Source organism: Opisthocomus hoazin, chromosome 4, assembly GCF_030867145.1.
Source record: "Opisthocomus hoazin isolate bOpiHoa1 chromosome 4, bOpiHoa1.hap1, whole genome shotgun sequence".
NCBI classification, from domain to species: Eukaryota; Metazoa; Chordata; class Aves; order Opisthocomiformes; family Opisthocomidae; genus Opisthocomus; species Opisthocomus hoazin.
This window is the reverse complement of record NC_134417.1, coordinates 23,120,368-23,143,387: the sequence shown is the minus strand read 5'-3', so window position 1 is coordinate 23,143,387 and position 23,020 is coordinate 23,120,368. Positions and strand designations below refer to the sequence as shown.

General features: G+C 44.0%; 1 protein-coding gene across 1 annotated transcript in view; it reads left to right on the top strand.

Moving 5' to 3' along the window:
- Positions 1 to 23,020, top strand: part of FNDC3B (fibronectin type III domain containing 3B) — a 218,093-nt gene that overhangs the window by 177,283 nt on the left and 17,790 nt on the right. Inside the window, exon 23 of the mRNA XM_075418319.1 lies at positions 6,480 to 6,692. Coding sequence (XP_075274434.1) covers positions 6,480 to 6,692 — 213 coding nt within the window. The remainder of the gene's footprint in view (positions 1 to 6,479; positions 6,693 to 23,020) is intronic.

Sequence of the window (23,020 nt, the reverse complement as noted above, 5' to 3'; positions counted from 1 at the left end):
CTAAGCTAGTTTAAGGTATTTGTGAATCATAGAATCATTAAGGTTGGAGGGTACCTCTGGGATCATCAAGTCAAATCAAGATGGTGGTTCTGATCTCTTCTCCCTGGGACGCAGTGACAGAACACATAGGAATGGTTCAAAGCTGCACCAGTGGAGGTTTAGACTGGACACTAGGAAGCATTTCTTTACCGAGAGGATGGTCAAACGCTGGAGCAGGCTTCCTAGAGAGGTGGGCAATGCCCCAAGCCTGTCAATGTTTGAGGCATTTGGGCAGTGCAAAAAACATTTGGGCATGCAGAACATGTTATTAACTTTTGGTCAGCCCTGAAGTGGTCAGACAGTTGGACTAGATGATCGTTGTAGGTCTCTTCCAGCTGAAACATTGTATTGTAGTCTGTTGAAGATACTGCATGTGAGTAAAGCTGTACAAGGGTTTGATCCAATTCAGGTTGCTGCTGTCATGCTTCTGACCTCCCTGCATCTCCACGTTCTCACACATTTCTCACTCTCTGCCTTGTGTCAGCACTGATGCTTATATGATCTTACTCTAAGCCAGACCAGGGAACCCAGCTGATTGAAGACTAATCAAAAACCTAATAAAATTAGTAAGAAGTTGAAGAGTTTGTCTGTTGACTGGCTACCCAGCTTTGGAACTGCATCATCTTTGGGCAGTCTCGTACTCCCTGGTTTCTCCTCATGTGTTCAATCAATAACGCAAAATGAGAGCATCGAGCAACATGGTCAAGACAGCCAGAATAGACCATCTAAATTCTTCACTGAAGTCTTCCTCCTTCAGTCTCTTTTTTTTATCTGGTTCTTGGTTGTCTGCAGCTTCCGTTAGGGAAATGTCCTTGTCTTCAAGGAGATACGGAATGACAGGATGGGCAGGACATTACTCGTCTTTGTAATCATGCTTTGGTCTTGTCCATGAGGCTCTTCTGCTGCCATGAAAAGTGCTGTTACACTGAGATCATACTGGATTTTTTTTTTGCATTCTTATTTCATTATTTTGTAAAAAAGCACCGTATTAAATCACGTATTTTTAGTCAGCAAGTCTGCTCGTCTCTGATCCAAACAAAAAGGCTAAAGCACAAGCATTAACTGTGCCTATTCTAAATATTATTGTAAGACTAAGTTCCTACCAAAAAAAAAATTCTTGTGAAGAGCACAAACCAGAGGATGACTAATCAGAAGTAATAATACATGGAAGCTCTTTTCTTTAATAAAACAAGAGAAAGAAACCCCCAAATCTTGCATCTCATGCCTGTCAGGGAAGGCAAGTTGACTCGCAAAAGCCTCTCATCTACAGTTTGAAATATTTTTCTGCTAATAAAAATAGACATGTCCAAGTGTTCTTGCTGTCGATCGTCAACTATTTCCTTGATTCTTCTTCTTCAAGCCTATCTTGACACCTGTCTTTCATCAGGGAACATCTGTGCCCTGATAAACGTATCCATAAGAAACACGTTTTTCAAGCTGTATGCTGAAAGGTGGTGGGTTTTTTGCCCTCCCTGTTTTAATCAGAAGAGAGTTTCAGAACATCACTGATCTCATTCTCGAAATTTGTTCGCCAGTGGTTTTTCTTTCTGTGTCAACTTTGTTTAACTCAACTAGCTCTTCTCTCTCTCAAGCGTTTATTCCCTGCTGTGTTTAAAAGCAGCAAATGTGTTTTCTTCCAGGTCTTGTTTTCCCTAGACTAAACAAGCCAAACACTGCTGGGTTTGAGACTCTGAACTCTCTTGCCAAAGTTTCAGCAGAATTTGAAATAAACTGGCAAAGGGCTTGTATGTTTTAGTTGCATTGGAATTTCACTGTCAGTGTTTTTGTTTGTGGAACCTGAAATTGAAAGCAAGTCTTGGTTATTATGAATCCACCGAGTCCAAAGTTGGAAAGGGACGTTGTTTTGCATAGCGGTGTGATTCTAACAGCGTGTCTACGTGTGTCCACCCCGTTGGTCTGGGGAGCCCAGGCCTGGCGTTGCCCTGCTGCTTCCAGCTTCTGCGTGGGAATGGCCAAACATGAGCAGCTTGGATATACACTGAGCAAACTCCAGGCTCGTTGCGGAGGTGGGCTTGAAGCTGACACAAGTTTGATGGTTTCTGTGTCTTAGTAGCAAATCCAGCCAGCATGCCACAAGAAGGATTTCCATCCCAGAATACATTCAAGGCAGGAGGAACTGTGGCATGCCTCTGCCGTGCTGCATATGGCCAGCATAGGGTGGAGTTCAAGAGGACTTCTCCAATGTCAGACACAGACCAGCACTCTTATTGCAAAAAGCAGATGCCTTGCAAAAGCGTTGTGTAAACATGATTATTGGTGAGCAGCTGCAGAAATATGCCTGAGAGTTCTGCAGTCTTCCTGTTTTATTGACATAGCCATGAAGCTCTGGAAGCTCTGATTATAGCGTAATAGTACTTGGGCCGGTGTTCTGTGAACTGATGTAACTAGAAGTGAGTTAATAAATATTCCACAATAAATAAGTATTCAACAGTAATAGAAATACCAATTTTCTGTTACACTCTGTTCCCAAGCTTCGCTCAATGCTTTCCGCAGTTAATTGTGCTGTTGAGATACTTCACTGCAAAACAACTTCCGATTCTTAAGAATGCCTATTTTCTTCTGAAGTTACATAGTTTACAGAAATACATAGTAGCCTTATTGAATTTTGATAGCAACACTTAATTTTAATTTGATTTAGGAATAAAAATTGTAGACACTTTAAATTTCTGAACTGTAGTGAGGATAAGATCTTCCAAGATGGAGAGAAGAATGCACATAGGTGCTTAAGTGAGTTATAAAAAATGTATTCCTCAGAGTGTAAAACTAAGTCTTGTTCCAGCCCCAGAAGAGTGCAGTCGGAGTGGGGCTGGCTTGTCCTGGGAGCTGCGTGTGGTTACTGCCCATTGCGAGCAGGCTGCCGCTGGTGGTAGAGCATGCTGCCTCTCCTCCCATAGGAAGTCCATTGTGGTTTAACTCCCACAGGTTTCCACAGGCGCGTGTGTTGCGACTGGTGGCATTCCACTTATGGGAACTACCGAATCAAACTCTTCTCATGTCAGACTCTTCAGATTAATTCAAAAGTGATTTTTCATTTTGTTGGAGTACTACACAAAGGATTTTGTGACCAATCTGAAAATAGCATCCCATTTAGCGTGTTTATTTTCCTGGGTCAATAATCTTAGAAGATATAATGGTCTGTTAAAGATCTTTTAATGGTTTCTAAATTTGCCTGGTCTGATTTATTTTTTTCTAAATATTTAAAAGATGCAGTGGGAAAATGTGAGAATGAATGTATTTTTGGTCCAGGGTCTGCCAAATTAGGTGCTGTCCCTAAATATAGTCTTCACAGTTTCAGAAAACTTACCTTCAAATTGTGATTGTCAGCTTTTAAAACCACCTTTCCAAGGCGGCGTTTGGGGAATTTTGACTTAGAAACCATTGGTGAAAAATGTGAAAGGAATTCAGGAAGTGGTTTTATTGCAAATATTTCTGCATGTCTGTATACTACTTTTATACAAAAATAACGAATTTATTTTTCCCACTGTCAGTTTTATAAACAGTAATTGATTTCTGCTTAATTGTGGAGTTATCTTACCCACTATGGCTGTGCCACCCAGCTGGAGGAGCTCAGAGTGTCGCAGGCTAGGGCAGGGACGTGAGGAAGCGCCTGAGCTGGAGCAAAGATGCTCCAGTACAAGGTGTTCTCCCACCACCATGTGCTCTCCCTGGTCCTCCTTTCTCCCTTTTCTTTTTTTTCCCTGCTTCTTCCTTCTCCCCTTCCCTGTGGACATGGCCAAGGCCCAACATCCATTGAGGAGATGCTGCTGTGTTTCAGAGGGAGGTGGGAGCTGGGCTGGGTTACACTGCCACGTGCACAGACAACCAAAACTAGTTGTTTGTGTGCATCCGACAGAGCTCAGGACCTGGGAAAGATAGTGACAATTTACAAAGAGTTTTATGGTGGTGCAATCAGCAGAAAAAGGGTAGCCACGTTAGAGTCAAATAAATCAATTCTTGCTTTCCCAGTATCATCATTCATCTGGAAAGATGCCTGTCTCTGTTTTAAGGCTGAAGACTTTTCATCAGTCTTTCTGTGCTCCAGCGGTGTGCATATTTGCGCGTGTCAGAAGGTGGGAGCAGGAACACCATGCAGCAGATGAAAGCAATAACGAATGAGGGAAGGGGAAGAGGAATAGGCACATTTGTACCTTGTGCAAATACCTGGCAAAGGGAAGAGAAGTAAATGCAAATGTATGTTCATGCACGTATCTAAAAAGCACATGTCGACTTCTGCTTAAGAAATGTGGTGTGATATTTGAGAGAGATTCGTTTCAATCACTGCTTGTTTTGAATGTGGTAGTCGCCATTTGGAAATGAGTTAAAGTTATGATGCTTGAGGACAGGAGAGGCTTCATTGTTACTGAGATTTTTTTTGGACTGGAAAGACCATTAAATATAATGTCATGACTCTTCAATCTGAAGCAAGCCAATAACCTAGTATGAAGTAAGATCAATGCCTATATTAATTAGATATTAGAAAAGCATTTTGTTCTTTCGGTGTCAAATGCTTAAATGCAGCAGTTGAAGAGGAGGCTTCTGCTAGGTCTTTCTTCACACCATCCACCCTTTGGGAGGAAGAGGATGAAATCGCTGCTTTATGGTGTTGTAAGGTGGTCAGGGTGCATTTCCTGAAACCAAAGGAAGGTCAAACGGAAATGGCAGCTCCACGCCAAGCAATACTTTACCCTTGTTAATGGCTAGGTCAATAAGCAAAGGTTTAACCACGTGTTTGCACATGACTGTGTAAACACAGTGCACCCTTACAGTGTACAATTACTTTAGCTGCCTAATCAGTAGATAAAGCTCTATTATTTTGCAATATATTTATTAGTCATTTAACTGTTCTTGAAATTGCAGAAAATATGTTTTTGGTTTTTTTTTAATGGGGAATATTGTTCTCTGGAGGGTTTTTCGCCATCCCTTTAACTCTACTTAATCTTCTTCCAATGGTAGAGCTGAAAACTTGCAGTTCAAAGCAAAGTAATTTTTCGTATGTTGTTTATATGAGCTTATATCACTTTATGTACTTCAATCAAAACAAGTAGCTATGCCAACCAAAGACAGTTATATTTATCTTCTGCTTTCTCTGAAGCAGACAATTGTAGGAGTATACCAGATTCTGCACTTCTCCCCCTGCCACCATCCCCAAGGACTTCTGCCTTCTTGGTACCTGATAGTTTTGAGAAGCAGCAACACTTCTTGTAGAGAGTCTTTTCCCATAAGAAAATACTAGGCTGCTTTGCACAGGATTTCCTAAGTAAATGGCATCTGTTCAGCTATCTAAACTAAGCTGAACTATCAAAAAAACCTAGTTAGTTTGCCCTATTTGGATAGTTAGTTTGGATCTATTTTCTCCTGTTTTCACTTTGATTTAAGAAACTTTTGAAGCCTTTCAGGCTCATCTGTACCAGTATTTCTATTTATACAGTCCTCAGAGCTCTTTCAAAATGTGTATTTCACATTTGTGTTACGGTGTTGCGGTTGATGGTACTATAGTAAAAGACTACTGCTCTTCACTCATTCCTGTAAGCAGATTCTCATGGTGCAAATTGTTAAGGTGCAGATAGATAAGAGAAAGTGACAAAACAGAAGCTGGGAGTCATTATCTTAAGAAAGAGAATTTAGAAGACTGTCTCAGTCTTAAGACTATTTCCACATTAAAACTTCTGTTGAAGGTGGTCTGCTTTTCTGTTCTCCTAAATGCCCTTAATGCGATACAAATGGCTCAAGAGCTTTTGTGCATCTTGCGAGAATGACTGGAGTCCAACTTTTATTTGAACTAATAGATAGTTCACTGGTGGTTGACATTTCCACTGTTTGTGTAAGACATGTAGAAGGCTTGTGGATTTAACCTTCTCGGTTAGCTCTTCCCAGTAGAGCTTCATGTACTTCAATAGTGTGCTTTGTGAGACATTGCACACTGAAACAATACTGCTCTTCAGAGTTATTTACCAACATGAAGATGGGTTTCGTGGCAGTGACTCCAATGCTTTCACTTAATGATTTCACCTAAATTAATCCATGACCTTTTGTTTGACAACCACAACACACTTCTGCATTCTGTTTATTCATAGTTACACACTTCATGATTTCCAGGTTTCACTGGTGTCTGTGCTGCTGTTCATGTGGTTAAACAGAATGCCATCGGGTTCTGAGATTGCTTACCCAAATCTTCCCCCCTCTGCCTTACTGCCTTTCTTGATATCTTCGCTGCAGCTCTTACAGTATAAACAGGAGGATAACACTCGTTACATTTACAGAGCCTTTCTCGTTGCGAAAGCAAAGTGCTGGGAGCGGGCACTGTGTTAGAGACGGAGCAGTCAGGTCCGGAAGGCTGTTGTGTTCCTTGAGACTTTTTATACCAAGAACCTTGTCAAAGTACTTTATTTAAACACTTAGCTTTTTGTTGTTCATTTTAGGATCAGGATCCAGGCTGTCAATGAAATTGGAGCTGGACCATTTAGCCACTTTATTAAAGCAAAAACCAGGCCGTTACCACCCTTACCTCCTCGGTTAGAGTGTGCTGCAGCAGGTCCTCAGAGCCTGAAGCTGAAATGGGGAGACAGCAGTTCCAAGCTTCACGCTAATGATGACACAGTCTATATCTTGCAGATAGAAGACAGAAATAAAAGGTAAGAGAGATGAATCTTTTCATTGTGTTAATGAAAATGAATTCTGGTTCATCATAAAGCAGTTCTGAATCGTGGTAAGAAAAATATTGTTTTCCTGATTACTTCATACCTACAAATATTAACAAAATATTATTTTAGTAGGGATTCTGTGCCTGTACTCTAACTGAACGAATTATGTAAGAAAACTGTTAAAGTTATTGTAGGACAACTGAAATCAGTGCTGTACTGATGAAATTTTAGCAATACCCTGGTACCTACTGCCAATAGAAGTTAATACCAAGTTTCATGGTCATAGTGCTTTACCCTTTGGAATATACACAACAAAGATCTTCCACCCAACATGCTGCGTGTATGAATAAAACAACTGTTTACAGAAGTCTGGGAAAGGCAAAACTGAGCAGAACAAGGGGTTTGGGGCAACTGGATGGTCAGAATTTTATAGCAGTAGTCTTTTGGAGCATGAGAAGATATGAGCTTGGCGTCAGCTTGGTAGCTACTAATAATTATGAAATAAGGATGCAGAAGAGCTCATCCACCATGTTTTACTTCTCTCAAACTTTCTTCAAAGCCACAAGAGCTTTCAGCGTGCAAGAAACACAAAAATGGACATTAAACAGTCAGTGCTCAGCAAGGATTAATTTGCCATACAGAATCACAGAATGTTAGGGGTTGGAAGGGACCTCTGTGAGTCATCTAGTCCAACCCCCTGGCGAAGCAGGGTCGCCTACAGCAGGCTGCACAGGACCTTGTCCAGGCAGGTCTTGAATATCTCCAGAGAGGGAGACTCCACCACCTCCCTGGGCAGCCTGTTCCAGTACTCTGTCACCCTCAGAAGGAAGAAGTTCTTCCTCATGTTCAGCTGGAACTTCCTGTGCTTCAGTTTGTGCCCGTTGCCCCTTGTCCTGTCGCTGAGCACCACTGAAAAGAGTCTGACCCTGTCCTCCTGACACCCACGCTGCAGATATTTATAAGCATTTCTAAAGTCCCCTCTCAGCCTTCTCTTCTCCAGGCTGAACAAGCCCAGTTCCCTCAGCCTTTCCTCATAGGAGAGATGCTCCAGTCCCCTCATCATCCTCGTAGCCCTCCGCTGGACTCTCTCCAGTAGCTCCTCATCTTTCTTGAACAGGGGAGCCCAGAACTGGACACGGTGCTCCAGATGGGGCCTCACTAGGGCAGTGTAGAGGGGAAAGAGAACCTCCCTCGACCTGCTGGCCACACTCCTCTTTATGCATCCCAGGATCCCATTGGCCTTCTTGGCAGCCAGGGCACACTGCTGGCTCATGGTCAACCTGTCATCCACCAGGACACCCAGGTCTCTCTCCACACAGCTGCACTCCAGCAGGTCCACCCCAAGCCTGTACTGATGCATGGGGTTGTTCCTCCCCAGGTGCAGGACCCTGCACTTGCCCTTGTTGAACCTCATCAGGTTCCTCTCTGCCCAACTCTCCAGCCCATCCAGGTCTCGCTGAATGGCAGCACAGTCTTCTGGTGTATCTACCACACCTCCCAGTTTGGTGTCATCAGCAAACTTGCTGAGGGTACATTCTAACTCTTCATCCAGGTCATTGATGAAGAAGTTGAACAAGACTGGGCCCAGTACTGACCCCTGGGGGACACCACTGGTTCCTGGCCTCCAGCTAGACTCAGCACCGCTGATGACAACCCTCCGAGTTCTGACATTCAGCCAGTTCTTAATCCATCTCACCGACCACTCATCCAGCCCATACTTCCTGAGCTTGCCTATGAGGATGTTATGGGAGACAGTGTCGAAAGCCTTGCTGAAGTTGAGGTAGACAACATCCACGGCTCTCCTCTCATCTACCCAGCCAGTCACACCATCGTACAAAGCTATCAGATTGGTCAGGCATGATTTCCCCTTGGTGAATCCATGCTGACTACTCTAACTACTAACCTTCTTTTCCTCCACTTGCTTGATGATGACCTCTAGAATGAGTTGCTCCGTCATCTTTCCTGGGATGGAGGTGAGGCTGACTGGCCTGTAGTTCCCTGGGTCCTCTTTCTTGCCCTTTTTGAAGACTGGAGTGACATTGGCTTTTCTCCAGTCCTCAGGCACCTCTCCTGTCCTCCAGGACCTCTCAAAGATGATGGAGAGTGGCTCAGCAATGACATCCGCCAGCTCCCTCAGCACTCGTGGGTGCATTCCATCGGGGCCCATGGATTTGTGGGTGTTCAGATCGCTTAAGCGATCTCTCATGCAGTCCTCCTTGACCAAGGGAAAGTCATCCTCTCTGTAGGCTTCCTCTCTTGCCTCCAGGGCCTGGGATTCCTGAGGGCCTGCCTTGGCACTGGAGACTGAAGCAAAGAAGGCATTCAGTAGCTCTGCCTTCTCTGCATCCTCCGTCACCAGGACACCCGCCTCATTCAGCAGCAGCCCCACATTTTCCCTAGCCTTCCTTTTGCTGCTGATGTAGTTGAAGAAGCCTTTCTTGTTGTTTCTGACATCCTTTGCCAGCTTCAATTCCAGATGGGCCTTGGCCTTCCTCGTCGCATCCCTGCATGCTCTGACCACATTCCTGTGTTCTTCCCAAGTGGCCTGCCCCTCTTTCCACATTCCATAGACCTTTCTCTTCCACCTGAGCTCCGCTAGAAGCTCCTTGTTCATCCATGCTGGTCTTTTGCCTCCTTTTCTAGATTTCTTTCTCGAGGGGGTGCACCGCTCCTGAGTGTGGAGGAAGTGATGTTTAAACAGCAACCAGTACTCTTGGACCCCCTGCCTTCGAGAGCGCTGGCCCACGGAAATCCTCCAAGTATCTCTTTGAAGAGGCCAAAGTTAGCTCTCCTGAAGTCCAAGGTTTTGATCCTACTTATGGCCCTGCTTCCTCCACGCAGGATCCTGAACTCCACCATTTCATGGTCACTGCAGCCGAGTCTACCGCCAACCTTCACATCCTCCACTAGTCCCTCCTTGTTTGTTAGTACAAGGTCCAGCAGAGCACCTTTCCTTGTTGGTTCCTCCACCACTGGTATCAGAAAGTTATCATGGATGCTCTGCAGGAACCTCCTGGATTGCATGTGCCTAGCTGTGTGGTCTTCCCAGCTGATGTCAGGGTGGTTGAAGTCCCGCATGAGAACCAGGGCCTGTGACTGTGAGGTTGCTTACAGCTGCTTGTCGAAGGCCTCATGAACTTCCTCCTCCTGGTCAGGTGTCCTGTAGTACACATCCACAATAACACCACCCATATGAGGCTGTCCCTTAATTCTAACCCATAAGCTCTCAACTCCTTCTTCATCTGCCCCCAGGCCAAGCTCAATGCATTCCAGTTGCTCCTTCACATACAGAGCAACTCCACCACCTCTCCTTGTTGGCCTGTCTTTCCTAAAGAGTCTGTAGCCATCCGTGACAGCATGCCAGCCATGCGAGTTGTCCCACCACGTTTCTGTGATGGCGACCAAGTCGTAGCCGTCCTGCTGTACAATGGCTTCCAGCTCCTCCTGTTTATTGTCCATGCTACGTGCATTGGTGTAAACACACTTGAGCTGGGCTGTCAATCTCACCCCTGACCCTGGCACGCCAAGCCTAGGCTCATCCCTAGTGAGGCGGGCTATGACCCCTTCCCCCTTCGAACCTAGTTTAAAGCCCTCTCAATGAGCCCTGCCAGCTCGTGGCCAAGAATCCTTTTTCCCCTTTGAGATAGCTGGACTCCGTCTGTCGCCAGCAGGCCCGGTGCTGTGTACACCTCCCCATGATCAAAGAAACTAAAATTCAACCGATGGCACCAGTCTCTGAGCCACCTGTTAACCACGTGATTTATCCTGCCCCTTTCAGTGCTGTTCCCTGCCACTGATGGGATGGAGGGAAACACCACCTGTGCTCCTGATCCCTCAACCAGTTGCCCCAGTGCCCTGAAGTCCCTTTTGATGGCCTTGGGACTTTTCTCTCTGCTATCTCGTCCCCGCCAACCTGCATTACCAAGAGGGGGTAGTAATCAGAAGGCCGCACCAGACCAGGGAGTTTCTTAGCAACATCCCTAACCCGGGCGCCGGGGAGGCAGCAGACTTCCCTGTGGGATGGGTCCGGTCGGCAGATCGGGCCCTCTGTTCCCCTCAGAAGGGAATCGCCTGTGACAATGACCCTCCTTTTTTTCTTAGCTGAGGCAGTCATAATACGTGGGGCTGACCGACTCATCCTAGGCAACCCCCCAGATGGACCTTCACCTTCACCCACATCCTCTGTGGCCGGTCCCTCACATTCCAGAGCCCCATATCTGTTGTTTAAGGGCAACTGGGCAGGTGAGGGAGGCCGGGGGGAGATTCGCTTGCCACCCTGAGCAGGGACCTGTTTCCATTCCCCCCCATCTCTTAGGTCGCCTCTTTCTGCTCAGTGGCAAGAGGGTAGGGAGTCCTCTGCTTCTCGTGGAGCCGCCTACTGCTGCCTTGGCCTCGGGGACGGCAGGGTGCCGCTCCACCAGTTGATCTCCCTCTCACACTCCTGGATGCTCCTTAACCTCTCCACTTCCTTTTTCAGCTCTCCCACCAGGCTGAGCAGGTCATTTACCTGCTCGCACCGAACACAGCCGTTGTCTCTGCTGTCCTCCAGTAGAAACATACAAACTTTGTATGGGAGGATTCAATAATGCGACTCCAAAGCTGTCATGAGAGATATTCAACTAAAAAAGACAAGGCAAGAAAGACGAGAAGTGAATGTTGCCTAACAGTCTGAGCTCTTCAATGAGTAAATATCATAGATGGCTCATAATTTACGAAGAAACACTCTTAACTAGTTTAATTAGGTAAAATAACTGACATATCAAGTAGATAATCCTTAGAGACCCTCAGTACAGATCATAATTTGATGTAAATTAGGATGATTCCTTCAATTTAAATAGAGCTGTGCTGAGTTTATGCCAGCTGAAGATCTGGCGCAGAAGCTCTAATTGTAAGTAATAAAACCACCATGAATAATGCCTAAATACCTCCAAGTGTCTCAACTGTAGTACTGCTGTAGAGAGGGTACCTGCTCCCCTATGCAATTATATTCCAATGAATATAAATGCCCATTTGAAAGTCTGACTGATAAAAACAGTTTCTGCAGAGTGCAATGATGCTTGGCAGGAGCCCATCACCTGCAGCAGCGTGTGGTCAAGTCGGCTCTAGAGAAACATCCAGCAGGCTTCTTTTGTTTGCTTTCTTGTAGCACTGCAGGTAGGATGGTGAGGAGCTGTAAATTATTTTAAACTTGTTTTTATGTTGGAGGAAATAATGTTTCCTTGTAATACTAAAATAAATTATGTTACCTGGCAGCAGAGAAGGAAAGCTTTTACCCCTTTGCTTTTGCCCAAGGCTTTGGCATCATCCTTTGCTTTTGCACTAACTTTTCCCTCTGCAAATGGTCTCTTAAGAGCTGTTAATTAGGAGGAATTTGGACTTGTTACTCTGCTAGGTCTGCTTAGCTTTAAATGTGGCTGATTGTCCACTTGAGCTCCGAAGGATGCAGAGAAACTCATCTACATTGCACTGATTCTCTCCTGCTTGAATTGAGTCCTTGCACGAAATGGCTTCCTCTGGTCATTGGCTTTGTAGCAATTCAGGCAATGCCTGAAGCAAGGTGTAGCCCCGACCCTCCGGCTGGTGCCGTGGGTACCAGCGTGGCACAGGAGGAGAGTGGGTGCACTGTTGGTCTCTGCCAGGCACTGCGCTGGAAAGCGGTTGGAGCTGGCAGGTCCTGGCAAGAAGATCTATTTATTTGTTCCCTATCTGACAGTCCCTTTTTGCTCCCCGTCGTGTGCATCGATCATGATGAGACATGTTCCTGAAAGGGTACGGCAGCGGAGTTTTGTACATTCAGGAGAGCTGTCACTCCTCATGAGCAGAGGATGACAGCCCACACATGAAATGGTGGAAACAGCAGTTAGTTACAGAGGTAGGAGTCCTCTCTTAGCTCATTCCCATGAAATAAACCCCATCGTGACGGAGGGGTGACCTGGCCGTGTGTGTGCTTGTGAAGAATACTGAAGTACGTTTATTTGAGCATCTTTAATTGTACAGTGCTGTAACAGACTAGTGCAGGTAAACTGCAGACATCTAATGGAATAATTAAATGCTAGTCTCTGCTGAAAAACAACACTGAATGAATGATCTAGAAGGATATTTTTGAGTCTTTTGTGGTTTGAAAGGGTTGTAGGAAGGTTCTGTGGTGTCACCGCCATTTAAAGAAGAGATAGCACCTGCCTCTGGGAAAGAGGCTGTGGCGTAAACATGAATAACTTAGATTTGGCCTGTGTCATATCCTTAGTCTTTCGGAAGATACTGTTACTTACTGTCTTCTCTGAAATTACTTTTATCAGCTTTATCTTGAAATCCCTCAACTCATTTGAGGGGTATCACAATTTTCCCTTCTTCAGTGAATCTGAGCACGCACTTGCTTATTGTAACATTGCTTACTGATGATGTTTAAAATAGGAGTTAGTTTTAAAATGCCATTGAAACTTTTTCAAAAAAAAGAAATACAAAGGTGAGCAAATTATTTTTAAAGAAGAAAATCATCAGTAAGTCAAATTCTGATCCTGATAGCTTTGATGGCCTTTTTGTAAAGATGCAGCTCCAGTTTTATGCAGTGATAGCCAGCCAGCACCCCTGAGCGTGTTCTGGTCATTAAGATTTGGTTTTAACATCTCCGTGCTGTAATGAGGCATAACAGGCCAGTTGTTGGAGACTAAGTGTTTCATTGATTGCAAGACCTGTGAAAAAAAATACTTGGAAATCTCCTGACACTGATTAATGTAGGGGCTTGAGAAGGTGTGCACATCAGAAACGTACCTGCTTTAGCTCTCATTGGCTTTTCAGTGGGTGACATTTAGGAAGATCAAATTAGCACCTCTTGTCCTTTCAATTACGTGTAGCATTAAGTGGAAATGAAGAAAAACCTGTTTCTAGAAAGCACAGTACATGGGAACATTAGCTGAGAGTAGTTGACATGTGAAGAGGACAATAAAATGTCTTTCTTTTTTACAGAAACTATGAGTTGTGACGGTCGTAATGTCAGGAAAATCATGTTAATCATGTTGCACAATTTTCCGGAATAGCGTGGATTTTCCCTCTCCAAATGAAACAAATTATAGTAATGCTTCTGATTTTTTTCCCTGTGCTCGTAATTAGTCTTTAGTTGTTCCTACAGCTATTTATACCTCTTAGTGTCTTAAAATGCTTACACTATCCAGTCTGAAAGAGAGAATTAGCAAGTACGTTATTAGTGGGTCATTTATTAGTTGCTTGTGTTTCTTTTAGATGAGTATATGTTGCAGTTGAGATGAATTCTGTGATTTCTTTGTGCGCATACAGAATCCAAATAAAAACACATGTATTTTAAGGGAGAATCATTGGTAAGGTTGGCTAAGAAGCCACCTAAATATATTCTTTAAAAATATCAATGAAAGCTCATTCACAATTCCTAATAAGTCTGATTTTGTAAGTGAATTGTAAGAGATGGTATTTACTGGCATTTTAAACTGTAATTGCTTTTGTTATGGTTATTTACTGAAAAAATGAGTTATGAACCCATATCACTGGCTAAACAGTAGTAGTATTTCCCTTTCGTATCGTATGAAAGATGATTTATGGGTGTTATAAACTGTTTTAAAATACTTTGCTAAACTATATGTGCTTGCCATTAAAGGAGATACTATTCTTCAATATAAATGAAAAACTGATCACAAAATTTAGCTTGCCTAATGATTATAAGTATTAATTTGGCACAGCCATTGTGCACACACTTTTTCTGGTCCCAAAGGCCATAGCCATACATCAATGTAGTCCTGGAAACTTCTGGCGACTCCAAGGAAGGAGTAACATTTGTAACCAGATGACATAATCCCTCAAATTGATTTCTTCTACCTGGAGAATTTTGCCTTAACTTGAATATTTCTTTCGGGAGGCATCCCACCTCACGCTCCTCGTCCCCAGAGTGCCGGTTGTCATGGGCAGGCAGCAGAGGACATCTGAGCTGTAAGCTGGGTAGACTCTCAGTTGCCCTTCAGCGACTCAGGTTGCCTTTCCTTGCTCCTGTTCGGTGGGTTTGGACAGAGCCTTTAGAGCCTGCATATGAACAGGGGAGACGTACAAGTTTTTCCTAGTATCCAAGGGAGATGTAGTGTCCCACCCATTTCAGTGCCTGCTATCCCAGGTGTTAGTGATGCTCCTAGTAGCGCTGGCTTTTTCAGTTGTATGGTAAGCTATTTGTTTGTTGAAAGCCTATAAGAAAGAGAGAAAAATGTATTATAAAATTCTGCACCAATATTTTCCAAGGTGAGAGGAACCAAAAAGCGTTTGTCAGGAGATGGTTTACAAGGAAAATTAAAATGTGCTTTGAACAGTAAAGCCAGTGCAGAGATGCAAATGGGCTCATTTTTTCTGCAGAAGGGCTCAGTTTAGGAAGCTCCTAGCTCTTCCAGTGATTCTCTCATCATTCTGTGATCTTCACGCGGTGATGCCGGAAACCTTTTCTCCCCCAAACATGCTGAAGCTCTGTGTTAACAGAAGAAACGATTTTCCCTTTGTTCCAGAACAGTTTCTCTGACCTAGTTACTCCTTGAAGAAGCATAACAAACAGCAGAGAACCCACAAATGAAATGCAGGCCATTTGTCACAGCATCCAGAGGAGTTTCCCTAGCTGTAGAGGTGGGACATCATATATGATGGTTTGGTCTAAGCAGCAGTCTCAGCAGAAAGAAGGTGCCAAGTACGGACTCTGTGTGTTAGGAAGTGGGAACGTGTGTGAGCCTCAACACGTGTGTTTGCTCTGCATTAACATGAAGAGAGGTAGAATAGAAACACAGAGATAAATTGCTAGATGTGCTGCCTCTTCTGACGACTAGCATAATCATTATCTGGTTACTGCAAGTTTCAAGCAGCCTTAATTAAAAAATTGTTTACATTCATTGTTTGATCAAGACAATTTACACCCATTTTAGCAGTAATTACTGATAATATATCAGGCCTACTGGCTTGTGAAATTCTATTAAAATATAAAATCAGATACATTAACATACCCTTGCAAAAACCTGCAGGAAAAATCATTTTCATATTGGGGAAATCAATGATGAAAGGAAATTAGCAGTTAGCACCAAGACATACGGCATGCTAGTTTACTCTGCAAACCTGGCTAAATAGAAAGTTAACATTCAGAGAAGTCTTTCAGGTAGTCCATATTCACTTCATATTGTTGAATTGTGTAGATGAGTATTACTATTAACAGTAATGATATGAATATTAACAGCATTCTGATCAGATACTTGGGGCTGTGCAAGTGAAAGAGAAGCAGAACTGTTTCAAGTGTAAAAAGCTTAACTTGTTAATGCATTTCAGCTTTGTTCCTAGAAACAGGAGTAAAATGACATTTTTAGTAGATATGACTTTATGTGCATCATCTTTTGAGACGAAGTGTGAGAAAACAAAGTTAAATGCTTGAGAAGAGATGTTTCAGCTATTAGGAATCTAGCAAGACACAGAATTAGATGCTATTGCATAAGTATTTTCAAAGAACCCCTGGCGTGGTGGGAAATTTAGTAGTTAACTGCATAGAAACACAGTGGACCAATTTTCTCTTGTATTTTTGATCGGTGTACATCTGCAGGTACTTCAGACTTTATGGGTGTAACTGAATACTCCAGGCAGCAGATCGTAAAGAAGAGCAGCATCTAGACCCAACATTGTCACTGCAGTGAAAGCTGTATTCTGCACATCTGTAACAACCTCATAAGAAAAGTAATGAATCGGAATAATGACTGGTTAATATCTGAAGTGGTAGTGGGGTTCAGCTTAGAGCAACAGGATCACGTTGGCCAGTTGTCCAAGAGCACATCTTTAGGTTCCAACTTCATTTTGCTGAAGTTGGTAAACTAGAGACTATGCTTGACTTCCTTAGCGAGCTTTGCCAAAGCAGGTTACGGAGACTGTCACGTCAGTAAAGAGCTGTGAACGTGACATGCTGCGTGAGTTTCCTTTTAGGGTTCATAGATGCCGTTAGTTGCTGCCATGCTAGGAGAGCGGGTTGTAAAGCTGCACAAGGAAGATAAAAATGCTTATGGCTGCAAGAGCGTTAGTTTGCTACTGTTGAACTGTGCTTTGTTCTCGTTTGGTTTTAGCTTTGTTAGGCCCACCCTTGTTTGTATCTACTGTTAATTATTAACACATTGCTATGGCAAGCCATGATATTGGTAACTGCTTAGTAATCTAGTTCTTCCTGACTGTATAGTTTCAGCAGGCCATTGGATGTTCTCCCTAATTTCTCCCAGATCTTTCATTCAAACGCTGTTAATTCACATTAAGTTGTGATCGGTATTGTCCTTCCTATCTGTTCCTTGGCTCTGATGTGGCTGCACAGAGGAATCATCTGTCAGGCACTTTGCTGGTCTGTCTTCATTCCTCCCGAATGTGCCCAGAAGCTCCTTCCAGAAAACATTTTTCTCGCTATGGGGGAGCTTCTGTAGGTTAAAGCATCTCCATTTTCAATAATTCCAGTTATCTGACAAGTGACTGTCTGTGGTAAATATGGTTTACGTGCTCAAATTCAGCAGCAGATGAAAGGTGATCTAGTAGAAGCAAGCTAAAAATCAATTTTGGGCTACAAGTACTCTTTATCTAGCCTGTGGATGTGCAAGGTAATTAACCGAAGAAAACAAAACTCTTCCCATCTGAGTGTTACCACTTCTCTTCCTGCCTTTTTCTGCTCTCCACTTACTTTTGCATTTCTAAGTATAAAGAAGGATAAGTTGCCTCCTTTGGTGGGTCCTAATATTATTATTATGCCTGTAAACAAAAATTCTGTTGACGGTGCATTGTGGAGTTTAGTTTCTAAACATATGATGAACAAGCATACATTATAAGCTTTCCAAAAGGTATCTTCTAGAAAACAGATATTCAGATCAGAGAGGCCAAGGCGTCCCATCTGTTTGGTCCACAACTCACTTCAGGGCTGGAAGTCAGGGTTGGCAGAGGTTGTGGGAGCACAAAACTTTTTTGCCCTTTGCTCAGCACCTACCCGCAGAAGATGATGCCAAAGAGTGGCTTGGAAAGGTGCCCCAAAGTGAGCATTCACCTAGCAGCACTGAGAAGATTGGGTCAGCCTGGTGCTGGTTAGAGGAGCACTGGTAGGTGCGGGATGCTGAAGATTCTGAAATATAGCAGAAGTTTTAAAAATTGTGTGTTGAAATTACTCCTGTATCTCTGCCAGTTTGACAGAATAAAAATCCACCCTATACTCAAGGCGTGGATCAGAGAGAGATCTCAAGGTGCTTATGGCTGGGGAAGGACAAGTTAGCATGTTGTCACAGAATCATAGAATGGTTTGGGTTGGAAGAGACCTTATAGATCATCTAATTCCAACCCCCCTGCCATGGGCAGGGACACCTTCCTCTAGACCCGATTGCTGCAAGCCCCATCCAACCTGACCTTGAATATTTCCAGGGATGGGGCATCGACCACCTCTCTGGGCAACCTGTGCCAGGGCCTCACCACGCTCGTTGTAAAGAATTTCTTCCTTATATCTAATCTAAACCTACCCTCTTTCGGCTTGAAGACATTACCCCTTGCCCTATCACTACGTGCGCTTGTAAAAAATCCCTCTCTGGCTTTCATGTAGGCCCCTTCAGGTACTGGCAGGCTGCTCTAAGGTCTCCCTGGAGCCTTCTCTTCTCCACGTTCAGCAGCCCCACCTCTCTCAGCCTTTCCTCACAGCAGAGGTGCTCCAGCCCTCGGATCATTGCGGTGGCCTCATCTGGTCCCGCTCCAACAGGTCCAGCTCTGTCCTGTGCTGAGGGCTCCAGAGCTGGACACAGGACTCCCAGGGGGGTCTCACCAGAGCAGAGCAGAGGAGCAGAATCCCCTCCCTCACCCTGCTGCCCATGCTGCTGGGGATGTAGCCCAGGAGACGGTTGGCCTTCAGGGCTGCCAGCACACATTGTTGGATCATGTCCAGCTTTTTGTCACCCAGCACCCCCAAGTCCTTCTCCTCAGGGCTTCTCTCAATCCATTCTCCGCCCAGCCTGTATTTGTGCTTGGGATTGCCCCGACTCATGTGCACTTGGCCTGGTTGAACTTCATGAGGTTCACACAGGCCCATCTCTCAAGCCTGTCAAGGTCCCTCTGGATGGCATCCCTTCCCTCATGGGTGTTGACCGCACCACTCAGCTTAGTGTTGTCAGCAAGCTTGCTGAGGGTGCATACGATCCACTGTCCATGTCACTGACAAAGATGTTAAACAGTGCTAGTGCCAATATCTGCCCCTGAGGAACACCACTCATCACTGGTCTCCACTTGGACACCGAGCCATTGACTCTTGGAGTGCGACCATCCAGCCAATTCCTTATCCACCAAGTGGTCCATCCATCAAATCCATGTGTCTCCAGGTTAGAGACACGGATGCCATGTGCGATAGTGTCAAATGCTTTGCTGAAGTCCAGTTAGGTGACATCCCTTATCCATCAATGCAGTAACTCCATCGTAGAAGACCACCAAATTTGTCAGGCACAAAGGTGTGTGAGAGGTATTAGTTCATGACATGACGTGCAGGGGCGGGAACTCCGGAGAAGCTGTGCCCAGCAGAGAGGCTGAACAGCTTTGTTTTCTGCTCAAGGAAAAAAAAAAAAAATCCATTTAAAAAAAAAAAAAAAAAGGAAGTTCTTTATCTCAAGGGATAAATTACATGGTTTGGTTTGGTTTTGAAGGTTTACTTTCCGGGGTGCTACCTTGCGATGTAGGGAGCTGCTGGCGGGGAAAGAAGATCCCAGAAATCAAGGAGTGTTAGATAATGTTCTTTGAACAAAGTAGAGGAACAGTCTAAAAAAGCAAGTGGGAGCTATAATTCTGGAGATAACAGGGATGTTGCGATACTGATACTAAAAGAGCTGTTGGTTTGTGAAATTCATGCACTTTCACTTCTAATTATGCAGTTGCCCACGTAGGCTGAGATGAAGCCCCGGGTTGCCAGGTCGGACCAGTGCTGGGTTAATGATTTCTCTCCAGCCAAAATCATGGCAGATCCCCGCATTTTTCTGGGAGACGGTAACAGGATAGTTCGGATGGCTCTTTTAGCCTTTGTACCTGGCTAAAGATTGCGGTCTTATTTAGTGCTGTATGGTAGTTTTTCTTTCAAATTACATTGTTGTAAGGACAAACGGGTTGCTGAAATATTAACAAAACCTTAGAGTTTGAAAGGGAACCTGCTGATTAAAATGTGCTGGGAACTAACGAGAGGAGGTAGAGCGAGTACATTCATATTCCTCTGCTCGACTGGAAGTGACTGGAGTGGAGGAAACAAAATAGGTGCAACATGTAAAACATTTCCAGGAAGATCCTCACTGAGGATAAAAAGGTATTGATGAAAAACTAACAGCAGTGATGTCTCCCAAACAGTCGTTCCAGGACATTGTGTTCTCTCTCCTCCACTGCTTGTAGGTAAATGAATAATCCGTGACCGACATGAGAATGTCTGGGAGGGGGAGAATTGGGATTGCTTGAGTGAGATGAGGGCAAAGTAGCCTCTGGAGAGTGTCTCCTTCCTTGGAGAAGGTTGTTTTCTTTTCTGTTTCTGCTGTTACTTTACTGGAGAGGAGAGGCAACGTCGCAGCATGTTAAATTTGAATAATACTGATTTACTTGTCAATGGTGCAAACTTTAAAAAAAAAAATAATGCAACTGTATTAAGAATGCCATTAACCCGTAGGGTCAGTCTTTTCGCAGAGACAGGGTACCAGTTTAAGGTAGCCTAAGTTCAAGACCAGCCTACTGTCTTCTAAATTCAGCTGGGCAAACCTCTTGGAACGGACAATTTCTTGGTGCTTATTAGCACACTTCAGCAATCCCCACGAACGGTCTGAGCAGGCAGAGGTTGGAGAATGGACGCATCTTGGTTGAGACATGCTTGAGCATGTTTTGTGTTTCCGTTTTGTCTATCTTGGAAGGGGAGAGTGGTGAAGAAATGAGAAACTAAAGTGAACACACATTTCTAGAAGTGTGTTCCTGCAGAGGAACAGGAGCACTTCTGGCTTGTTTAAACCACTTGGGTCCCTGTACTATCCCCAAAGTTTTACCAGTACAGCTGTCCTAACGTGACATTGGACAAGCTAAGGAACTGATCCAGTATAAGCCTGCCAGTTTATGGAGATCTTTAACCTCTGTCAGTTCTCAAATCCAGTTCTCCTTTAGCCCTGTAAATGTTGGTACTGAAGGAGCAGCGTGGGGATGGGAACAGCCAGCTCGGGGAGGCTGGGGCAGGCGTATGGGACCTTTTCCGCAAACATCAGCATGTTAGTATTTGGGCACAATTTCACTAAAGTTTAAACGAACCTTTTCAACGTTGCACCTAAAAGCGTATCCGCTTTGATTGAAGGGACAAGAAGGAGCAGTTAGTCACACTGCAGTGTTTCGGTCACATTCAACTGTGTGCCCATCCCTGCGCTCCAGCCTCGCCGTGCGGGGAGGAGGCATGGAGGAGGCTCTCAAGCCCTGCACCCGGCTGCCCCACAAGCCTCCCACCTCTCACGGCCTGATGTGCAGGATGAGTTGCTGCGCCATGGAGACTGGGACTTGAGTCTGCTCACGTTTGGTTTATGAATGACGTAAAGTTTTGTTAGGTGAGCGAAGTGGGGTGTAGAAAAAATCCACCCTCGCAATGTACTTCAGCTATCACTCTGAAAAGCCAGAAAGATTTTTTTTGATGGCTGTGCCTTGTTAATGACCATGTTTATGGCACCCCACAGCATCTGAGAAGGAAACCTCATTGTCCATGTTCAGATGGAGAACCGAGTAGGGGCTGGAAGAAGGTGAGAAAGAGATAGAGAATATGGGAGCTTTTCCATACGCAGATCAAGTCAACTTTTAAATGCATAAGAGATTAATTCCTTGCAAACAAGCTCGAAGCTGGCTTATTCTTAAGAAAATGTGTGGAACAGTGCCCAGATAAAGCACAGTGAACAATGTCAGGCTTGCCAAGAAGGCAGAGGTATATAGACCTCACATTTAAACGTGCTTATTAAACTAGGTTTAGTTTTTAATCTAAAATCTTTAGATTGTAAAAACAAACTTGCAAGAATATGAACAATTTATCTTCCTTTAGACAATTTTTAATGTATTCATACATCACAGTAGCAATATGCAATCACACTGATTGACTCAACTTTAAGTTCATTGCGGTCCTTCAGCAGAAAACCTAGGAGACTGAAAAAGGATTGTAGGATATATTGCTCCAAGTCTGTAGCCATCTGCATCAAATAACTACACTATTTTTAAAAGGAACAGAAATAATCCTGGAGTAGTATAATGTACCTACTTTAGACATGAGAAATAACCTACATTATTATCAAAAAATCACTAGTATTTTGAAGTTAAAATGTTTCATCTTCATTATGTTTCTTACATCATGATCTGGATCTTCAGACACGGTGACAAAGCATTATTGTCATAGTAAAGCCTAACAGCAATTGGATTTGATTGCCTTAGTCATCAGCCTTTCTTCTTCCAAAATTGGAAGCCCTCTTGCTTCAAAGATGGTTGAATCTCAGAAGCTGAAGTGTGCTTCCATTACAGTCTTGTGTATTGAGCACAGATGCAAGCTTTTCCATAATGGTTTTTGCTTTCATTACAGATGTGTTTTGAGTTAGAGAAGTAAAAAGGGGTAGAGATGGAAATCCGATGGGAGCATCAGTCCAATTCCCAAATGACAGGAGGAGCTCAAGTGTTTCGCTAGATCACATTTTCAGTGTTATGAAACCTTAATCGTATTCAAAAGGTGAAAGTGTAATTCAGGACTAAGTCATTGGTGTTCACCATGTAAATACAGCCAGCAAGTGTACCGTAAGCGCAAGCTAGGGTACAGGTGTGCTTGTGTGGTATCTGGTAAGGTGTATTTATCCTCCCTTGCTTTTCTAGCTCCAGAGATTAAGAGGACATTAGTCTAAAATACTGCATTGCATCTTTTGTGCTATCTGTTGCCCTTGGGTCAGGGTCAGAGACAAGTCTCAGCTCTTCTCCAAGTACTGCAGTGGTTTCTGAGCCAGCTGCCCGACTGAGCTACAAGAAGTGGAGCGGAAGAGAGAGATGATAGTCTTGTGTCTTCAGTCTTAATGCTGTCCTAAATACATGTGTTTCGTTCATCACGCAGGGAATCCCAAGAAACTTTATTCCATGAGAACAGGTCCATGGCAGTCTCTTGAAATGTGCCATAGCTGCTTACATGAGCCTCAAGGCAGTCCTTAAAAGTGTGTAAGCATAAGATTGAAAAAAAAAAAATTCTTCTTTGGAAATTAGCTCTAAAATCTCCTCTTAAAAGCTTGTGGGCATATAGATCATTGATTTCCAGTCAAGGTGAGGGGCTC